General features: G+C 33.3%; 1 protein-coding gene and 1 pseudogene across 3 annotated transcripts; one reads left to right on the top strand and one right to left on the bottom strand.

Moving 5' to 3' along the window:
* Positions 1–197: 197 nt before the first annotated feature.
* Positions 198–9,544, bottom strand: LOC130797818 (elongation factor Tu, mitochondrial-like; annotated as a pseudogene).
* A 5,005-nt stretch (positions 9,545–14,549) lies between these two features.
* On the top strand, positions 14,550–19,064 carry LOC130797817 (WD-40 repeat-containing protein MSI1). 3 transcript variants are annotated; one of them, XM_057660585.1, is made up of 8 exons: positions 14,550–14,704; positions 14,960–15,022; positions 15,110–15,479; positions 15,988–16,314; positions 16,643–16,795; positions 17,417–17,541; positions 17,659–17,754; positions 18,637–19,064. In XM_057660585.1, the coding sequence occupies exons 3-8, from the start codon at positions 15,135–15,137 to the stop codon at positions 18,869–18,871; spliced, it is 1,281 nt and encodes a 426-aa protein (XP_057516568.1). In that variant the 5' UTR covers positions 14,550–14,704; positions 14,960–15,022; positions 15,110–15,134; the 3' UTR covers positions 18,872–19,064. The 3 variants fall into 3 exon arrangements, with proteins under 3 accessions (XP_057516568.1, XP_057516567.1, XP_057516569.1); XM_057660584.1 differs by having other exon boundaries at positions 14,556–14,704; positions 14,960–15,479; XM_057660586.1 differs by lacking the exon at positions 14,960–15,022 and having other exon boundaries at positions 14,569–14,704.
* The last annotated feature ends 1,059 nt before the right edge of the window (positions 19,065–20,123 follow it).

Raw genomic sequence — 20,123 nt, 5'->3', positions numbered from 1 at the left:
CATGTAAAATGCTCCAATAGGTAGAGATTTATAAAGTCATCATTTGAAATTTTATAGTTCTTTTTATCATATTACTTCTATATTATTAGATAAAATAGTTTATTACAAAAGATATACTCCATATTGTTATATGAAATACTTCATATTATAAAATCAAATCATTGCTTGTGAGATAGTCGTCACTAAGTCGCACATTGCTATGTAAAAAAATATTTTATAGTTTTACATATTTGTTATGTCTTGTGAAGTAACAAAATTATTTACTCAACCATCAAACAGCTGAATGATTATCTTTTCATGTGAAATACAAACTACAAAGTAAATATTGCCTGGAAAACGAAAACCATTTCTATTTGATTTGAAATAATTCCTACATTTTACCCTGCGACAACAAAGATCCAATCTTTGTCTTCAAAAGCCTCTTAAGTGTAATCCAACTTGAATTCTTGATGAACAAATCGACATTTTTAGCTGATAACTTTAGAAACAACACCAACATCAACACCAACAGTTCGACCTCCTTCCCTCAAAGCAAATCTTTGCCCTATTTGCAGTTGCAGACAATGAAGAGTGGAAGCATTAGAGCTGTAATTACATTTTAGTTATGAATTTCTTGTACTTAATACATACAATAAAACTATGCTGATTTCGGCTTTTGCTTCTTGACTATATTCTCTAGCAGACCAAGTTTCATTAACTATAAGCTTTAAACCCAGTACAACTCATCTAAAATAGTAAAATGTAAACTTGGACGGGGTTAATTCAAACAATGTCGCCCATCAGAAAACATTAAAAACAGTCATTTTAGCCAGCATCCAGATTCCAGGCAGCACATTGCATGTCTGCTATCAAATTTCCTCTTCTTACAATGCTTTGGCCCTCATGACTTCTAACAATGCAACTTACAACTCCCTAGACACGACAAATCAAGTGGAATATAAAAGCATTCTCAGACTATCAGGCCCTACTTACAAATTCTGGAGAGCACCACAGGCTCGACTCAATGAAAGTCATTGAGTCCAACTCAGGTAAAAAGCTTTCTTCCTTGGGGAAAGAAGAAAGAATGGAGAGAAAGATCATAAACTTATCATCCCACATATTTGTTGCCTTCTGAAAACAATAGGCAAAATATTTGTTTAATTAACTTCTCATATTCCAAGTTGTTGCCTTCGAACTTTTTCAAAGTTCAAACTAAAATCCATTTAATTGTTACGTAATATACTACCATGTCTGTGCCACGTAATATACTAGCATAAGAAACATCTTTAGACCACACCCAACAGCAAAGTGAGTATCGCTCAAGGATTCGTACTAAAAAGCCATCCTTACCTGGTTCAAGAGGAACAGCTGATATCAATTCAAAAGTAGCAGTCACATTGTCACCCGGCATCACCATCTTTCCACTATCAGGCAATTCAACTCTTCCAGTAACATCTGCTGTTCTCAAATAAAATTGTGGTCTGTAATTAGACAAGAAAGCTGTATGACGTCCACCTTCATCCTTGGTAAGAACATAAATTTCAGCCTCAAACTTTTTGTATGTCTTGCAACTTCCTGGTTTAGCAACGACCTTAAAGAAGCAAGAAAGTGTATTACTGAGAATAATAATCTATTCATCCAAAAAGTGTATCAAAGCGCAAAATATGAAACAAAACCCTACTTCAACTTTACATACAAGGAAAAAAGAATGCATTTAGTAAACATGTCATGTAGAGCCATACATAGTCATAAATGAAGGGAGGTATGGTTAAATTATAGGACAGCAAATGGAAAAAATATAAAAACATTGACAGTGGAATGTCTTTTAAACAGTTGATGGAGTTTTTTAGTATGATATCTTTTCAACAATGAAATAAATCTTTTTGATTCGAAGTTGGTGTTTCCCTTAGTTGTAAAAAGCTTGAGGCGCAGTAATCAACAAGGGTACCCAAATCCCAAATCCTAGACTCTAAGCAGCAGGCAAAGCTTTTGGATGCAAGGCGTCCAAAACCCAGAAAATATAAATTTGAAAACCCCCCAAAAAAACAAGCAGTTAACCCAAAAGAAGAGAATAAATTAAAAAGAAAAGAAGAGCAGAGAAGAGGAGAGAAAACATGCATGGTGGGTGCCCGCATCAAAAGGGATTCTAATTTCTAAGGCTAAGACTAAAAAGCGTCGGAAGGCGCTCTCAGACCAGTAGACGTTATAAGGCATTTTGAGCCTCTCGCATTAAATAATCACCTGCCCAACTCTATTAAAGTGCGCAACTCATCGGCTGCACATGGCGCTAGCCTTAAGCGGGCTTTTTAAACTAAGGATTGTTTATTGATGGATTTTTCATGGAACTTAAGGAAAGTGGAAACAGCTTTGAGAGAGCCAAATAAATAAAGACAGGCTTACCATGACATAAATTAAAGCATATAAAAGAAGATGATGAAAGGAAAGGACAATTATTAATTAAGAAGCTTATCCATATTAAGGAAATAACTGCAGTAAACAAGGGGTGACTTAAGGAACAGGTTTCTCTTGAATCGGAACATTGCTCGCACATATATACATATACAGTCGACAAGTAACTTTTACTAACCATTAAACAACTAAATTATACCAAGTTCCCAGCATAATTTTTTTCCTCATCTTTCCAGTAAGTGCACAGATTTTGACTTCAAGCAACTACATCTTTATTATAGAGTGGCACAATTCTAGTAATTTTGCTTCTATAATCGAGAAACACAAGTGACTAAACAATCAGGTCCCCTAAGAGTTTGACCTTGACTTAAGGGAAGGCCAGTATAGTATTACAATAATTGTCAAATCGCCACTTTGTCTGATCACCAAACTCAACTTTCAGTTAAGAGTTTAAGTACTACTATATGATTTATAATAAATAAGAAAAAAAACACGAAATCTATCCTTTATTCCTTTAGTATTAAGTGACAATATTCCATTATTATTGTTCTATCTTTGGTTTTGAGTGAAACCAACAGATTGAAAAAAAAAATGCAAATACATTTACAGCAAATGTGAAATTTTAGGAAACAGAATCTCCATTAACAACCAAAATAGGTTAATATACCTGTCCTCTACATACATCTTCCCTCTTTAGCCCACGCAGAAGGAGACCCACATTGTCACCAGCCTAGGAATACGTACATACTGTAGTTATAGTTCACATACCAAGTAAAACAAAACTTACTTTCCAGCAACTAAATTTCACCCATTTACCTGACCATGATCCAAAATTTTCTTAAACATTTCCACACCAGTTACTGTAGTTTTCAATGGACCACCCTGTAACAGAAAATTTTTTTGGGGAAAGAAAGAATTTACATCTAGTAAACAGATCATGAAACTTCTCTATCCAAGGTGGAAGAGTCAAAATTGGTTGAACACATAATTATAGATTAAAAGTCAGCAGATCCCGTTCAAATTATTGGAAGCAAAAAAGAGATCAAGTTTCAAGTGTAACCTGCATCAACCCTAATATTTCTACATCCTCTCCGACTTTTATGGTACCTTGTTCAACACAACCAGTCACCACAGTTCCTCAGCCCTGAACCAAACATGATAAGAATTACAGCTGATCTCATCACTACATTATCCAAAACATCATCTTTTATTCATGTCTAAAGAAACAGATTTCAGCAATAATTAACAGTTTACAAGAAAAAAGTTGCACGAAATTATTTATCAAGTCAAAAAACATACATTGGTTGGGTGATTTAAGGCTGAATCGTTCTTGGGTCGCATATTTTCCGATTTAACCGTGTTTGGGTCCATCAAGGGTTTAAATTTTTTGTCATCTTTTGAAATTTTCCAAAAAAATATAAAATAGTTCTTTTTATTAATATTTCTTCTAAAAATGGACCAACGTGCCACTTTAAGGCTTCAACAAGGAAATATTAACTCACAATACAAAAAATTGACGAGATATATAGTTGGTCCCGACCAAAAAATGATGACATGGCACTAAACAATTTTGAAAAATTAGAAAATTGGTAAAAGCAGTTGTTTTCGGGTTACTATAAGGCTTGACCCATTCTTTTAGTTTTCCAAGAGAAAAATTGACAAGCCTTTAAGAGAAAGATGAATGTATCCTTACGATTCAATTGCCTATTAAATTAGAAATACAATTCTAAGCAACAATAAAAATTCACCAAGGTGATTAGAGATCCAAGAAGATTGATTAGTTTTATCTCCAGTGCACACCTAATAGTCTATTCTAATGGTTCGCGCAGATATAAGTTCTATATACCTGAATCGAGAAAACATCTTCAACAGGCATCAAGAAAGGTTTGTCAAGTTGGCGAACAGGATCAGGAATGTATTCATCAACAGCATCCATAAGCTTTAGAATAGCTTGCCTCCCTATTTCATCATTTGTTCCCTGTAAAGCAGACAAGGCCGAACCCCTAATAATAGGGATCTCTTCCCCAGGGAACTTGTAGAAGCTGAGAAGCTCTACAAACAAATAAAGTAATGTCAAAGAAATAACTAGTACATCAATTAAAACCCAAAAACTCTTGAAATTATCATACTGTACAAGGATTTAAAAGTTACCACGAAGTTCCATTTCAACCAATTCAAGTAACTCTGGGTCATCAACAGCATCCACTTTGTTCAAAAAGCAAACCAATGATGGCACACCAACCTACAAGAAAATTTAGAAACATTTAAAAACAACTTACAGCCAAATATAAAAAGATCATAATTCCAAATTATAAAAGGCAGTGTAATGCAAGAATTCAAGCAAACCCTATGTACTACACAGGACAGTAAAGGCACGTCAAAAATGGAGTACTTCCCTAAACAATTTATTTCTTTTATAAAAGTGATCAATGTCTACAAGGAAAAAACAGGAAAGCCAGAAACTCCTAAGTTTGTATTGCAGTAAATTGCATCTTGCAATGAACTATGCTAAATCACTGACCCAAGTCACACCAATCCAAAGTTATTCGATTATTTTGACCTTCCTCATTTTCATTTGTTAAAAAGTGGCATGTTCAACCAATTTTGCTACTAATATGCACCAATATAAACAAAAAAGTATCAAGCATTATCTGAGGTAGAATAGATAAAATGGACTGAAAAAAAATTGAGATGCAACCCAGAAAGTTCTCTACCAATGCAAGTGCTATTACTGCAACTGTTGTACCTGACGTGCAAGAAGAATATGCTCCTTGGTTTGTGGCATAGGCCCATCAGGAGCAGATACAACAAGAATTCCACCATCCATTTGAGCAGCATCAGTAATCATGTTCTGCAAATCAAAAGAATTTGTTGCGTTATACAGTTGTGATACTGATCACTGTGCCAACAATCATTTAACTCCAACAAATAGATAGTTAAGGCAATTCAAGTTCTAAAGCTGTTAACAAAGTTGAAGGCCATAACAAGCAAAGCAATATCAGTGCAAGCAGAAGCTATATTATCACAGTCGTCTTCAACAGGATGGTAACATAAACTCACCACCATGAATGATAAGTTTTTAAAAAGGGTAAACATGCAAGTAAAAGTTTAGAAATTAAAAATACTCATTCAATATTAATTTTTTGGAAAAATTACCCTGAATAATACGAACTTTCACTGATTTCCCAACAATAATACGAACTTTCAATTAACCATGAATAATACGAACTTTGACATGTGTTTTCCGCTGGTATACTAATTTACCTGTAACCGGTAAATGTGCTGAGCTCTTTTTAAAATTTTTTTTTTCTGATAAAATTAAGGAAAAGAAATTGCAAAATGCAGTACCAGCATCTTCCTCACGCAGCTGCTTCTCCCTCTTCCCAAACATTCACTGATTTCCATTGATTCTCTCTCGTTCTCACGCATCAACTACAAAGATATCATCTCATTCATGGTTAGTTTATTCTTCTCAATTGCAATATTTATCCCTAAATTTTGTTTTAATCCCAAAAATTAGGGTTTGTATCCATTTAGTCGAAAATGGATGAAATTCTGTGTCCATTTACTCGAAAATGGATGGAATTTTGTTTCCATTTTCTCAATCCATACATGATTATTGTTTGGTAACTGTGTTCATTATTTTGCTTCCTTAATAACTTTCCCTTTTTGTTGCGTTCTGGTGGAAGAAGGAAGATGGTTTCAACTTGGATTTTGTTTCATATATTGTTTCAAAATTATTTGTTTCCAAGGTCTTGAAACAACACATTTTTTCACGTTCAAGGTGCGCTTGCTTTGGAAGATGCACTCTCAAACGGGTTGCCTGTTCAGTCAGAGTTAGATGCACTGCAAGCATACATTGAAAATGTCGATAAGGACTCATTATTGCAGTTGGCGCTATCAAGTATTCCAGAAGATGTACGACTTCATGGCAGTGATACAATCCTACAATTAAATCAGAAGGCAAGTTTCACCAAGACTTGTCCTTTTGCCTTTTGGATCTATTAGTGATTCTGGGTGGAGCTACCAGTTGTGTGCTTTTCATGCTTTCTTTTCCTTTTGAAAGTTAAAATGAAAATGGAAAAAAAAATTGAGATGTTGGAAGAAGTAATTAAAATGGAAGAGCAAAGTGAGGAAATGAAGAAGATGAAGACTGATGTCCAGTATCTGATGAAGGAAATGAGGAAGTGACCTTTTCTCCCGGTTATAAACCGGTCAGGTATACCAGCGGAAAACACATGTCAAAGTTCGTATTATTCATGGTTAATTGAAAGTTCGTATTATTGTTGGGAAATCAGTGAAAGTTCGTATTATTCAGGGTAATTTTTCCTAATTTTTTTTTCTTGGAAAACACTGTAAAACCACCTTTTAAGTACCTATTTTACAGTGGAACCACCTATTTAACTTCTTATTTGAGAAACCACATTATATATTGTTTTTGTTAGGGCAACGCCATATGTTAAGCCAGAATCCAACAAAGCTTCCAGCATACAAGCCCCATATATTAGCTTTTCAATCTTCTCTTAGTTCGAAGCCCCCAAATATAAGCAAAATTGCAAAACCCAATTTGTGGTATTCACCAACATTTTACTCATTCCAGTTTTGATTCTATGGCAGGAAATCCTGTTTTAATGGGGAAAAGGTCAACTATGCTATTTATGTTTAATTTGCATGGAAGGAAGTGCAAATCCATCAGGAACAAGCACCAAGAGCAAATGTTTTCATGGGAGGTACTGATGTCTCTACCATTAATGGCAATTATGGGGACAAGGCCATGATAATTCAGGTAAAACTTCAACAATGAAGCACATAATCCTGAAACTACTACTGATTAAACAATTGATTAGCAATCAATCTTGGAAAATGGGACCACCAAGTTAGTTTTTAATTAGAATACAACACAAGTTCTACAAATAATTTGATACTTATAAAGTGTTTGTGTACAGTTTTTCCTTTTCTATTTGATAGAAAATTACTGAACCAGCCCTTAGAGATGACAGAGATAAGGGGATCTCAAACCAGATGGAAACCTTCACAATTTAGATTACAAACTTGAGTTTGACCTCACTCCTCAATGAACATAAATAAATAAATAACATACCAAACTCCAAACATTTTCCATTAGACTTGTTTTAATACCTAGTTATACCAAGTGATGCTAGAACAACTAGACAATGGCATATGCACAAATGAGTCTTTGTGCGGCAAAAAATCAAAATTCTCTTTTTTTTTCTTTGTGGTAAGGCCCATCTCAAACCATCTTTATTAGTAACTAAGAACTAGCTCAGTTGAGCACAACGCATGATTCTCATAGCATGCAACTCATATATGGACCAATTATTCAACACACTAGTATGATAACAAAGGCACAATACTGTATATTTCTTCAACCTAGCCTCTACTAACCTTGACATAATCAGCATGTCCTGGACAATCAACATATGTATAGTGTTGCTTCGCAGTCTCATAATCCACATGTGCCTGTAAACAGCAGAATCGTTTGATCACGTATTGGTGCATAAGTATTCTTCAGTCAAGTAACTTGATGTAACAGAAAAAGTAAGCAGCTATTAACTGTTGCGATAGTGATTCCTCTCTTCTTCTCTTCAGGAGCTTTGTCAATTTCATCAAAGGCAACAGCCTTAGCTTTACCTGCTTCAGCCAAAACCTAGCCAAACAAACAACAGTATTTTTGTGGGAAAAAGAAATAAAGAAAACAATCTCATAGAAGGAACTAACCACAATTCCTAGGACAGATTGACTGAAGAATAAAAAACATTAAAAGAATTGAACCATAAGAAAGAATATAAAAAGTACGAGCTCAATCCACCTTTGTAATTGATGCAGTCAATGTAGTCTTCCCATGATCAACATGACCAATAGTTCCTACATTGACATGAGGCTTTCTGTTGCATCAACGAAAAAATAAATTGGTTAAAAACCTATAGTTCAACGGAAGAAGAAAATTTAAAACGAGCTAAATAAACAATTTTCATGCGTTCTTTTCCACATAACTCAATTATTAATCTTAAGCCATTGTAAATGATCACTCAAGTGATATCAATCTATATGCTCCAGTTCAGTAGAGACAAAAAAAAAACCCAAAATTCCCACCTAAATCTAGTTAAATAAAGTAAAGGGAAATGGAACGAATAACACCTTCACATTATAAACAAAACAAATTATTTCTGACATTAAAAAGATTTGGAAGAAAAATACAATAATCATTCCTCCCTTCCCTACTCTCCTATTGCTTCCTTCCAATATGTTATCCAGACATAGTAAAGAAAAATTTCTAATAAGAAACAGTCAGCAGCTAATAAGTCAAGAACTATGCTTCTATTTGATAAGCTGTATTTTGCTATACACTACAGTTTATAAGCTGTATTTTGCTATACACTAAGAACTCAAAGAAATTGTTCATGAAGGACCTCAAACTAGCAATGCATACTAAAAGAACCAAGGAATTAGTAACTGTAAAACTAAAATCGAACAACCTAAATCATTTTCATGCAACTTTAGTACCAAGAAATCAAATTATTTTGGAAATCAATGTAAGCATTTCCTTGCAATGAAGCACCCAATGATATAGAGAGCTCATCAAAACTCAATTTATTAATACAAAACCTACATGAAAATTGCAAAATCAATTCATCAATATTTTAAAATAGGAACAGAAAACAAACACATTTTCGACGAATTGATCACAAAATAAAGTATGAACAAGCAGAAAATAAAAGCAATTAGAAACATACGTTCGTGTGAAAGTTGCCAGAGATCGGCACCAAGAGGAAAGAGAAGACGGCGAAGTTGAATCATTTCTAGAAAGTTGTTGGGCAATAAAAGATGAACAATTTGGAGAAAGCAGAGCTCGGCAAGAGGAAGAGTAGAGGTAGATTTGGTGAGAGGAAGAAGGAAGTAGTCGTTTAGAGTTGAAGTTTCGCATAAGTATGGCAGCCATTTTTGAGAGTAGAGAAAATGGAGAAGATTGTAGATTGACGACGAGGTAAAATGGAGGAAGGGTTTTAGGTGCACCATATTTACCAACGATGTATTAATATAACCAGTTACCTACTGTATAAGTTTATTATGAAAAAAATAACTGAAAAAACAAAACAGAGACCCTCTTTCTAGCCTTTGAGCCCCTCTTCCACCATTTTCTTCACCTTCATTAAACTTAACCAATAAACATCAACACCATTATCAAACTTTATGGTCATCATTAGAGGTGTTTGAGGAAGTGGGGCGACTTAACGGGTCAAGTGGGTCAAGGGTCGGGTCAATTTAATGAGTCATTAACGGAGTCAGGTCAATATAAGACTTAATTATAATGGTTTTTAAAAAGGTCATCAGAGGGTCATGGTGGGGTCATATAAAGGCTATAGAATGATATAACTCTTATGAAGTGGAAATCAAAGTTGTTGTTTGATAACAAATGATGTTTCCAACAGAATTTGATAACAATCTTTTACATGATATTGGTAAAATTGCGTGCAACTGATCCTTTTAAATTCCACATAAGTGGAGGCCTTTTGTTAAACTAAGATGAAAATTGGATTAAAATTTCCATTTAATTCTTCTAATACTTCTTGCTTGATGTGAAATAATATGAAAGTATAAAATCATTGGGGATATAACTTATAAGTTCATGGTAGAGTATATCACTCTATTATACAGAAGGAAATAATTGGATTATACTTTGCACAGAAAAAAGTGAAGGGAAGGAAATATGCACAAAAAATATTGTGTTGTTTCATCTTCTATAAACCAGAAACTTGCAGTATTGTTAAGATTATAGTCTTAAGGGGTAAGGTCAAATGGGCTTTGGCCCTACCCAGCCCGGTATTTGAAAGTGACCTGGCTCTTTCCATTAAGACTTTGATCAAATTTGGCCCGACTCGGCCCATTGAACAGGTCTAGTCATGATCATCACTCATCTACTTGTGTTCTTCTCATTGCCATAACAACTTGTCACATGATTACAAATGACCACTAGTGTTCATTAAGCTACGAACATGGCTCTTGTATACTGTCACATGATTCACTAATTTCTTTGTGAATCGCGAATCAAAAAAAACAATTATAGTCGATTTTAGGCTATTTTAAGGTCATTTTGAGCGAATCACGAATTTACAAAGCGAATTAACTGGCGAATTATGTTACACTCTTTTGCGTTGATTGAATGGAATCTTCATCAACCAAACATGGCATCGATCTGCATCTAATGTTGATCGAATGTGTATGAATCGAATGTGATAATATTCCATCTATCTTAGTTTAGAGGAAGAAACTGAGGAGAAGGAGGTATGATGATGATTCTGCAGGAACTTAAACAAGTTTTGGGGAAAAACCAACTTCTATGTTACAAAAGCAAAGCTTTCATTTCTCTGGGTTTCTATAAGAAAATATATCTTTTATTATATCTTGGATATGTCTTTTCTTTACTTTTCTTTAAAATTTTAAAAAATTCCTTTTTTCTTATATAAAATTACCTGTTAGAAATGGTCATTTTTAATGTTGTGATGTTCAAGGAAAATACATCTAAAAATTAGAGTTATTTATGGTTAATCAAAAGTTAAAATTATTGTAAAAAAATTAATAAAGGATTGGATTATTTTGAATAATTTGTCATTTTATTAATAGAAAAATTATAAAAAATTAATAATTTTTGCTTGAGCCTTTGAAAATAAGGACTATGGCTTTGGATAGGATTATTGACGTCATTTTTTTAATAACCAACACAAGAAGTTCTTTTTTGTATTTACAAGTATTTCTATTATTTAAAACATTTATAAATAACCTAATAATACTTCAAAACCAATATACATAATCAGACAGATCTCTAAAAAAAGATAAAGGTAAAGGACACTTTCAATTCCCGCACACAAGATAGTTCTCTAGAACCAATATATAAATAATCCAACACAATATATCAATATCCTAAATACAATATACATAATGTCGATAGTTCTTACATGAATATCAACTACAACAACAACAACACAACCTTTATCAAAAGTTTGGGGAAATAAAGAGACAAATGTTTGAACTCTTGAAACACTAACGTACTACATAGGCAAACATTTTTAAACGTAAAACAAATGTTAAGCATTTTTAAAGAAGAATGAAACCACACTAGTCAAAGGATATCAAGTAGAAGAATGAAACATATATGAGTTACTAGGTTGTCCCAAAGAAAGTTGAGTCTTTATCCAAATTCAACACACCTATATTTCTATTTGTATGTTGTACTTGTCCCACGAACATTATGTTTTGTTTTTATTTAATGAATTTGGTGCAAATCTCAGAATTGGAGCCTCCAAAACAAGACAAATATCAATCCTCTTTTTAAGGACTAGCCTCAACTTATAACTTTAAACGAGTCTAATTCCAAACTGGTATGTTTCAGATGTGACTTAATTTATAATTTATATTTCGTAAGTTGGGAGGAAAAACCGATACCAACAAAAACTTTGTACTCATGGGCCATGGCCTAAACTACATATAGGACTCGGATCATGGAGCAGAAACCATGGCCCCAAAATACTAATTTAAGAATAAAGACTTTTATTGACAACAATTACTTGAACTTGATTCATAATCTTACACATACTCGATAACATAATAATATATGAATAATTAATAATAAAAAATACCCACATATAGACATACAAGTTACATACAAAAACTGAATATACCCACGAAATAAGAGTAAAAATCTACAAAAACATGTATATACACAACTATGAAAACATAGCATATATATAGGAAAATTAAATACTCATAAACATAATATTTCAAATACCCACAAACAAAATTGACAATATCATACTAGATAAAAGCCAAAAAAGAGAGAACAAACTTAAATATAGAGCATAACACGTAAATATCGTGTGTTAGAAGCCACCAACAACAATAAAGAGTATTTACGCAAAATTCCATAACAAGAAAAACGAGATTATGTTTAATTCTAAAAAAATTCATTAAAAACGAAACATAAGAAAAAAGAAATGTGAAAAATTCATTATAGTTTTGATCGCGAACATCATCACTTCTATAAATCCACTTGAAGTTGGTTTTCACAATAAATTATAATTAAATGAAGTTGTGTCTTCACAAATGAAGTTATGCCATGATTGGAAATAACAATTTTATTTAAAAATTTAAAATTAGCTCAAATTTATTGTTTGGCAAATTAAAAATTTTTAAATTTTAATTTGAATTAAATTTCACCATTATTTTTAAAGTAGTTAAAGTTGAAAATTTGAAAATAACTACTCAAACCTTGTCATTTTTAAATTTTTCATTTGTGATTTCATAATTATAATCCATAATTTAAAATGAAATACTTATTCCCAAACACATTATGATTTTTATGTTAAAAGTAGTAGTTAGTGGATAATGGATCAATGAAAATGGAGGGATAAACGAGAATGAAGGAGGGAAAGTTGAAAAAACATGAGATGTGATTTATGAATGTACTTCTATTGACTTGCATTTATTTTTTGAAAGGGTTTATGGCGTCGGCTTCTAAGGAAAATCGATGCCAAAAACTCATTCTATTTTTTTAAAATTTTTTTTGCGCCAACATTATTGCGTTGCTTTTTTAAGAACTGATTACGACAAAATTATTTTTGACGTCAGTTTTATTTTATGGTCGACGCTACAAATGTTTTTCAAACTTTCATTTAAATTTACTACTTGTGTCATTGCTTCTTATAAATTGATGCAATAACCCAAATCTATAACAATGAATATTTTCAAATCCCAAATACGACATTTAAAAAGGATATGAAGAATTATAATTATATGTCGAGAATAATCTTAGCTTTAAAAAGCGCGTTCTTACTTTGCGTCTTGTGCACCTCGAGCCCAGACTTGACTGAAAACACCTCGCCCAAGTGAGGCAAAGCGCACTATAATAGGCGTGCTCCTTTAGCGTCTCAATGCGCATCACGTCTTATGCGCCTGGTGCACCTTCTTCTTAGACTGGGTAATTAACTTATGCTTGTTTGTTCGAAAAAGAAATAACACTCAAAAACCGACATTGACCTGAATATGAAGTTCAAAAAATTGTTGCTTCTTTAACAAAAACAAAAGGCATACAAAGAAGAAGAAAATAATTTTGGAATTCTTCATATTCTCATTATGATAGTTTTGTGCTAAGTGGTGTATATTGCACAAATAATGAATGTTTTCAAACTTATTCATACTAAAATATGAATATCATGTTATTTGAAGTACTATATATGTTTTAAATTATTAATCGTTAACATAAAAGTGTGCCTCACCTATAAAAACTTATGCCTTTCGCCCTGTGTTCTTAGAAAGCTTTAAACATTTATTATTGTTTTGGAAATATATGAATATTACACTTTCTTAAACACATAAACTAAAAAATCACAAAAAAAAAATCCCTTAGTTGATTTCCAAAACCATTATTCGCGATATTTGAAGCTAGTGGAAACCTTGCAAACACAGACCTCCATATCCCTCTCAAACCCTTGAAACATATTTCAAATCTTTAAAAAGAACCTTGTGTTTGAAGTTCTAAGCGTGTAGCACTTGAATTGTACATCCGATGCTACATCAGTCCTTAAACACCTCACAAACAATCTATCTATAACATATAATAAGAAATAAAAAAGAGAAGAAAAAGTTGAATAACATCACCATAGATACAAATTTGAACATATATAACCTATGTAACTCAATTTTAATAAAAATAAAACATTACTGACATTATTATTTTTCATGTGTTATTTTCTTATAAAATATTATCCTTTTAAAATGTCATAATAATGTCATTGTTTTTATTATTGTATCATAATTAATTATGCTACAATTAGTCATGTAAATGGGTTTCAGTATTGGGTTTAGAGAGTAGTTTACTTTAACAGCCCATCTTATATGAGACCGTCTTACGTAAAACAACTTTAAAATAAAAAGTCCATAAGCTAAAAGTTTTTATTATTGAGCTGTTAATCAAAATATGAAACGGGTCTAACAATAAGACCATCTCATATAAAAATTTATATTATTTTAATTTTCTATTTTTTAAAAAACAAGCCAGCAAAGTAAAGTAGTAAACTATAGAAAAGTAAAAATAAAATTTAAAAAGTGATACTTATTCATGAGTTTTGATCCATTTTACAAAGGCCAACTAATTATTAATAGTATACCCTTTTCCCCCTCGTTACACTTGATTTCCCGCTCTTCATACAACCTTCCATAACCCCATCTTCCCCTCTCCCATCTTCCCCTCTTGTCAGTTCTCTCCCGCCTCCTCTTTCCTGCCTCATTTCTCTCTCATCAGGTAATTCAATCTCTCTTTATTTACTCATTTCCCTTAATTTTCTTATTAATACCTGTACCGATTTCTCATAACCTAGCTTTAATTTACAGTTTTTACATTTACTTCAATCCATGTCCTTTTTAGGGTTAGATTATTCAACCGTGTTTCTTAATACTGTGTATTCTATACCAATTTTTTTTTTAGAATGTGAATTTGTTAATTTTAGAACTTTTCCGACTTTAATTTTGTTTCTGAAGATTTGATTTTTCTTTTCAGGAAGAACGGTACGATAACTATACTGTTGAGTGATTTGTTACTTTTTGTGTTAAGTGTTTAAAGGTGATTGCTTTTGGTGGAAAAGATTGAAGATTCGTTGATTTGGACTAATCTTGGAGAGTTTGATACTGATTTTTTTTTTAATTTTAGGGTTTTTGAGTGGATAGAAATTCCAATGGGGAAAGATGAAGATGAGATGAGAGGGGAGATAGAAGAGAGATTGAAAAACGAGGAGTATAAGATATGGAAGAAAAATACTCCTTTTTTGTATGATTTGGTGATTACCCATGCTCTTGAATGGCCATCTCTCACCGTTGAGTGGCTCCCTGATCGAGACGAGCCTCCAGGGAAGGATTACTCGGTCCAGAAGATGATTTTAGGAACTCATACTTCAGAGAATGAGCCCAATTATCTTATGCTAGCTCAGGTTCAACTTCCTCTTGAAGATGCCGAGAATGATGCCCGACATTATGACGATGAACGGTCTGATTTTGGTGGGTTTGGGTGCGCCAATGGAAAGGTATACTTCTTTGGCTTTTCTTTCATATTGTTTTTGAAGGTGTTGATCTTAAGTGTTTATATGGACAAATGATATTAGTGTAGATCTGCAACAAGTTTCTAGAAATTTGCTCATTAAAAATGTGTAATTTTTTATTTATGTTAAGTTACACTTTACAATTGGTTATATTAGCTCAGAATTGGCAATATACACTTTTGTGAGTTCAATTTGCTTTTATTGCAAGGTTTGGATGCTATTGCTTCTTTTTTGAGAAGATGAGGGTCTGTAGTTGCTTCATGGGCCCAACCTAAACTGTTGGGCAAATTCTTTGTGTGATGATAGTGCTGGATTAGTTAGCCTGATATTCTATTTCTGCCACTGTTGGGTTGTGAGGGGGTCAAGTTGTATCCCTAATAGGGCTAGTAATAGATATGTCTCCTTGGACATTGAATTTGGAGTCAAGGTCTTATCTCATGTGCTGTTTTAATGTGCTATTATGTGATGCTAATTATCTATCCTGTGCGTTCAGGTACAAATTATACAGCAGATTAACCATGATGGAGAGGTAAATCGAGCCCGGTATATGCCACAGAACCCATTCATAATTGCCACTAAAACAGTGAGTGCAGAAGTATATATCTTTGACTACAGTAAACATCCATCAAAGCCACCACTAGATGGCGCATGCAATCCCGATTTGAGATTACGAGGTCACAGCACCGAAGGATATGGTTTATCATGGAGCAAATTCAAGCAAGGGCATTTGTTGAGTGGCTCTGATGATGCACAGATTTGTCTTTGGGACATCAATGCCACTCCTAGAAATAAGACGCTCGATGCAATGCAAATATTTAAGGTATATCCATATGTTAGGTTTTAGTCCCAAATTGGCTCACTTGGATTCAAAGTTATGGAAAATGTCTGACACATTTAAACAATATGCTGAACATGTAGAATATTCTAGTTAAACTAACCCAAATGAATTAAAAGTGATCAAACTCAATATGAATCATAACTTAAAACATGCATATGTTAGTTTTTAACTATGATTGATTTTTATCAGCTTTCTCATAAAGTACAACGTAATAATGGTGGAAATTTAGCATCTCATTCATATTTCATGGTCACACTTCATTTTTCTTTTGTTGGCAATACCGTCATCATGATTGTGAACTGTCATGTAGGTTCATGAAGGTGTTGTTGAGGATGTTTCGTGGCATATGAGGCACGAATATTTGTTTGGTTCTGTTGGAGATGATCAGTACCTGCTGATATGGGACCTTCGAGCTCCAACAGTTACCAAGCCTGTCCAGTCTGTAATTGCTCATCAAAGTGAGGTGAGCGAGAAACTTTTTTGGTATTTTGATGAAAAAAAAGTTATTTGCGTTCTTCCAATTTTCTTACAGAAAAAAAATATTATCTGGGCTTGATGGCAGTTTTAGCCGTCAGAAAATTGTCATACTATCTAAATTTAATATGACACCATTGTTTTTTTGCATTTGATGTAGCTTCACCTTACCCCTTTCCCTCTTTAAACACAAATGAAAATTGGTAACTGACTTCATTGAACTTATGTTTTAGCTCTTGGCATGACATTGTTTATGCTTATATTTACTTTATTTCCTTCTATGTTGCTAACTTGTCTTTGTGATTTACTTTGGTACGTAATTGTTGAAGATCACTTGGGAAGTCATTTGTACTTTGTGCAACAAATCCATGAAGCAAATGTAGTTTTGTTGTAGTGGCTCCAAATTTCACTCAGTATTACGTCTTAAAAATATGCCTGTTTTAGGGAGTAATTATCATCTGTGGAAAGTTTTAGCTTAATCTTATCAATAGTTGGACTTATTTTCATGCTGCTTTTGTATCATAATTTTTTGGTGGCCGCTCTTTCCTTCCAAACTTGTTTGAAGTTACCTAATCTTTCTTTTTCTTTACATATTATTTCAACTTGTCAGGTGAACTGCTTGGCTTTCAATCCTTTTAATGAATGGGTTGTCGCTACGGGCTCTACTGATAAGACTGTCAAGTTGTTTGATTTAAGGAAAATCAACACCGCGCTGCATACTTTTGATTGTCACAAGTAAGCTCATATTTTTATTTCCCCCTCAATTGAAATTCTATTAACCTTTTATTAACATTTAAGTATCATATTGTTCCACTCCTTGACATTTACTGTGAAAAATGTATGATCTGGCAGAGAAGAGGTCTTCCAAGTTGGATGGAGTCCTAAAAATGAGACAATTTTGGCTTCTTGCTGTCTTGGTAGAAGACTGATGGTGTGGGACCTTAGCAGGTATTTTTTTAATGTTTTTATTTCTTTTTTTGCATGTTTTTCTTATACACGGACTATTTCTGGAAATGAAAAAAAGTTAAGTGTGAATTAATCCATTGTCTAGTGTCAATGGGGGTGGTGTGAGGATGTATCACTGTTGGAACTATAGTAAGATGAGACCTATGTTACTCAGACTCTTCATTTTGTTCACATACCTGTGTCCGATCATTGATTCTTGGACATTGGTGTGGCACTCAAACACTTCATTTTAGGCATAAAATTGAATATTTAGACGTATCCGAGACTTGGACACGTATCATTATTCAACATCAACATCAGTATCCAAGTCCAAGTAACATAGGATGAACTTATCAAGAGGAAAACCGAGACTCAAGTTGCTGTTCTATTTTGTTATTTAAACAGGCATTTGCGTAGGAGGGAATCCTAAATCTCACCGCGTAAAATATGTTGTGTTTGACGTATTTTGTTATGTTTCTCTTCGTGGATGTCAATTGCCATCTCCTTTACTGACTTGTTTATGTCGACTAGAAATTCCCTGGCTGTACTAGCCTTTAAAAAATTTCCTGTTGGCTTTGTCGATGAACTGGCTTGAAACAGAAAAACATTAGGAAAAGAAGGTAGATTGCCTTTGATAGTTTTCCACTTTAAAGGAAAATCAAGAACTGTAACTTACTGACCGAAGATTTCTCTGCTCAGTGTACTCATTTGCTTGTTCTTGCATTATAGTATTAGATTACCGAGATGCTGTTGGTGCACAGATGCAATCCTAGACTCCTATTGTGTGTCTTTGTAATGTCATTGCAGAAAAAAAATGTGTTTTTTTTTTTCCGTCTTCTGCTGGATAATAATACGTGTTCTTGAATATTTTTGCGGGATTTGCAGAATTGACGAGGAACAAACTCCAGAAGATGCTGAAGACGGTCCACCTGAATTGCTTTTCATTCACGGCGGTCATACTAGCAAAATCTCGGACTTCTCATGGAATCCATGTGAAGATTGGGTGGTTGCGAGTGTTGCTGAGGACAACATACTTCAAATCTGGCAGATGGCCGAGAACATATACCATGACGAGGATGATTTATCAAATGACGATCCAACAGCTACGAAGGGCTCTTAATTTTAACTCGCCAAGTTTCTTATACGTTGTAGTGGGTTCATTTTATCCTCCTGTTTATTAGCTAGTCTTTCGTCCTTGATCCAGAATTCTGCAAATCATTTGATGGTAAATTTTATTGATTAATCTGTATCGACTATTGCCATTGTCTGCGATTTTAAGTTGGAAACGTAATAACTTGGCTGGAATGCTTTCAGGTTCTACCTGCGTATTACTGAATTTCATAACCCTTTTTGGTACTTTGCACATATTTTTACTGTCATCATCTAGCAGTGAAGGTGTTGAAGCGGTTTAATTCATCTCGGTGCTTGGCGTCGCACAAACTACGTCTCCATTAGACACTATACCTTCCATTCCGTCCTCGTCAATCACTGTATTGGATACGATTATACAGTCATTTTCCATACGAGATTTTAATGGTGAACCAATATCGTGACAAAATTAATTCTATGATCGCCTTGCCTTGCCTCGCCAAACAATGTGTTAGGTTGTTCTAATAAAATAACCAATAAGCAAAATTCACTCCAAAATTATTTGAAATAAAAATATTATTAGCTATTACACTTTACACAATAATAATAACAATAATATCTAAACAACTCATACTTTGGTAATAAATACATCTATGCATCATTATGCTACTGCATCATCCGTTCAAAGAAGCTTCTTTGTATCATGTCGATTAATATGCACAAAAACCTAGGTAATCTAAGGGTATTAGGACGGGATTCTATGCAGGATTGAAATCACCTGGTGGGATTGGATCGTCGGATTGGATTTAGGGTCGGACGATCCTATAAATTTGCAAAATTACCAAGTTGTATTATGTCTATGTTTATTGTTTGATCATTTTCAATTTTAAAAAGTATTAACAGTTCATACATTTTTTTAAGATTTTGCTTTAACTTTAAACTACATACATCTTACTTTTTTAATGCCGTTTTTTTTTCTATTCTTAATGAAATGACAATATATATATATAAGATATACACTACACATAATACATTTACGGTCCGTTTGGTTGATGGTAATGAATTAATGGGAATGAAATGTTGTAATGGTAATAGTAATGAAGGAATGGATATGAGAATTGGTAATGAAGATTTTTTGTTTGGTGTGCATGACTAAAGAATGGTAATGGAAGATAATATTCCATTGATTGCATTTGGTTGTTAGTAATAAAAAATGATAATGACTCTTAGTTTCATTATTGTATATTTGTATCTAAAAGCATTATTGTATCTAAATTATTCTA

Source organism: Amaranthus tricolor, chromosome 13 (genome assembly GCF_026212465.1).
Source record: "Amaranthus tricolor cultivar Red isolate AtriRed21 chromosome 13, ASM2621246v1, whole genome shotgun sequence".
Lineage (NCBI taxonomy): Eukaryota > Viridiplantae > Streptophyta > Magnoliopsida > Caryophyllales > Amaranthaceae > Amaranthus > Amaranthus tricolor.
Note: the sequence above shows the minus strand (reverse complement) of the source record. Positions and strands in the feature narration are given on the sequence as shown.

What these genes read in the sequence shown, in the direction of transcription:
- LOC130797817 (XM_057660585.1), top strand. Translation starts at nt 15,135, where the DNA reads ATGGGGAAAGATGAAGATGAGATGAGAGGGGAGATAGAAGAGAGATTG. An exon ending in TTGGGTGCGCCAATGGAAAG is followed by an intron (nt 15,480 to 15,987) that starts GTATACTTCTTT and finishes CTGTGCGTTCAG; the next exon opens with GTACAAATTATACAGCAGAT. An exon ending in ATGGTGTGGGACCTTAGCAG is followed by an intron (nt 17,755 to 18,636) that starts GTATTTTTTTAA and finishes CGGGATTTGCAG; the next exon opens with AATTGACGAGGAACAAACTC.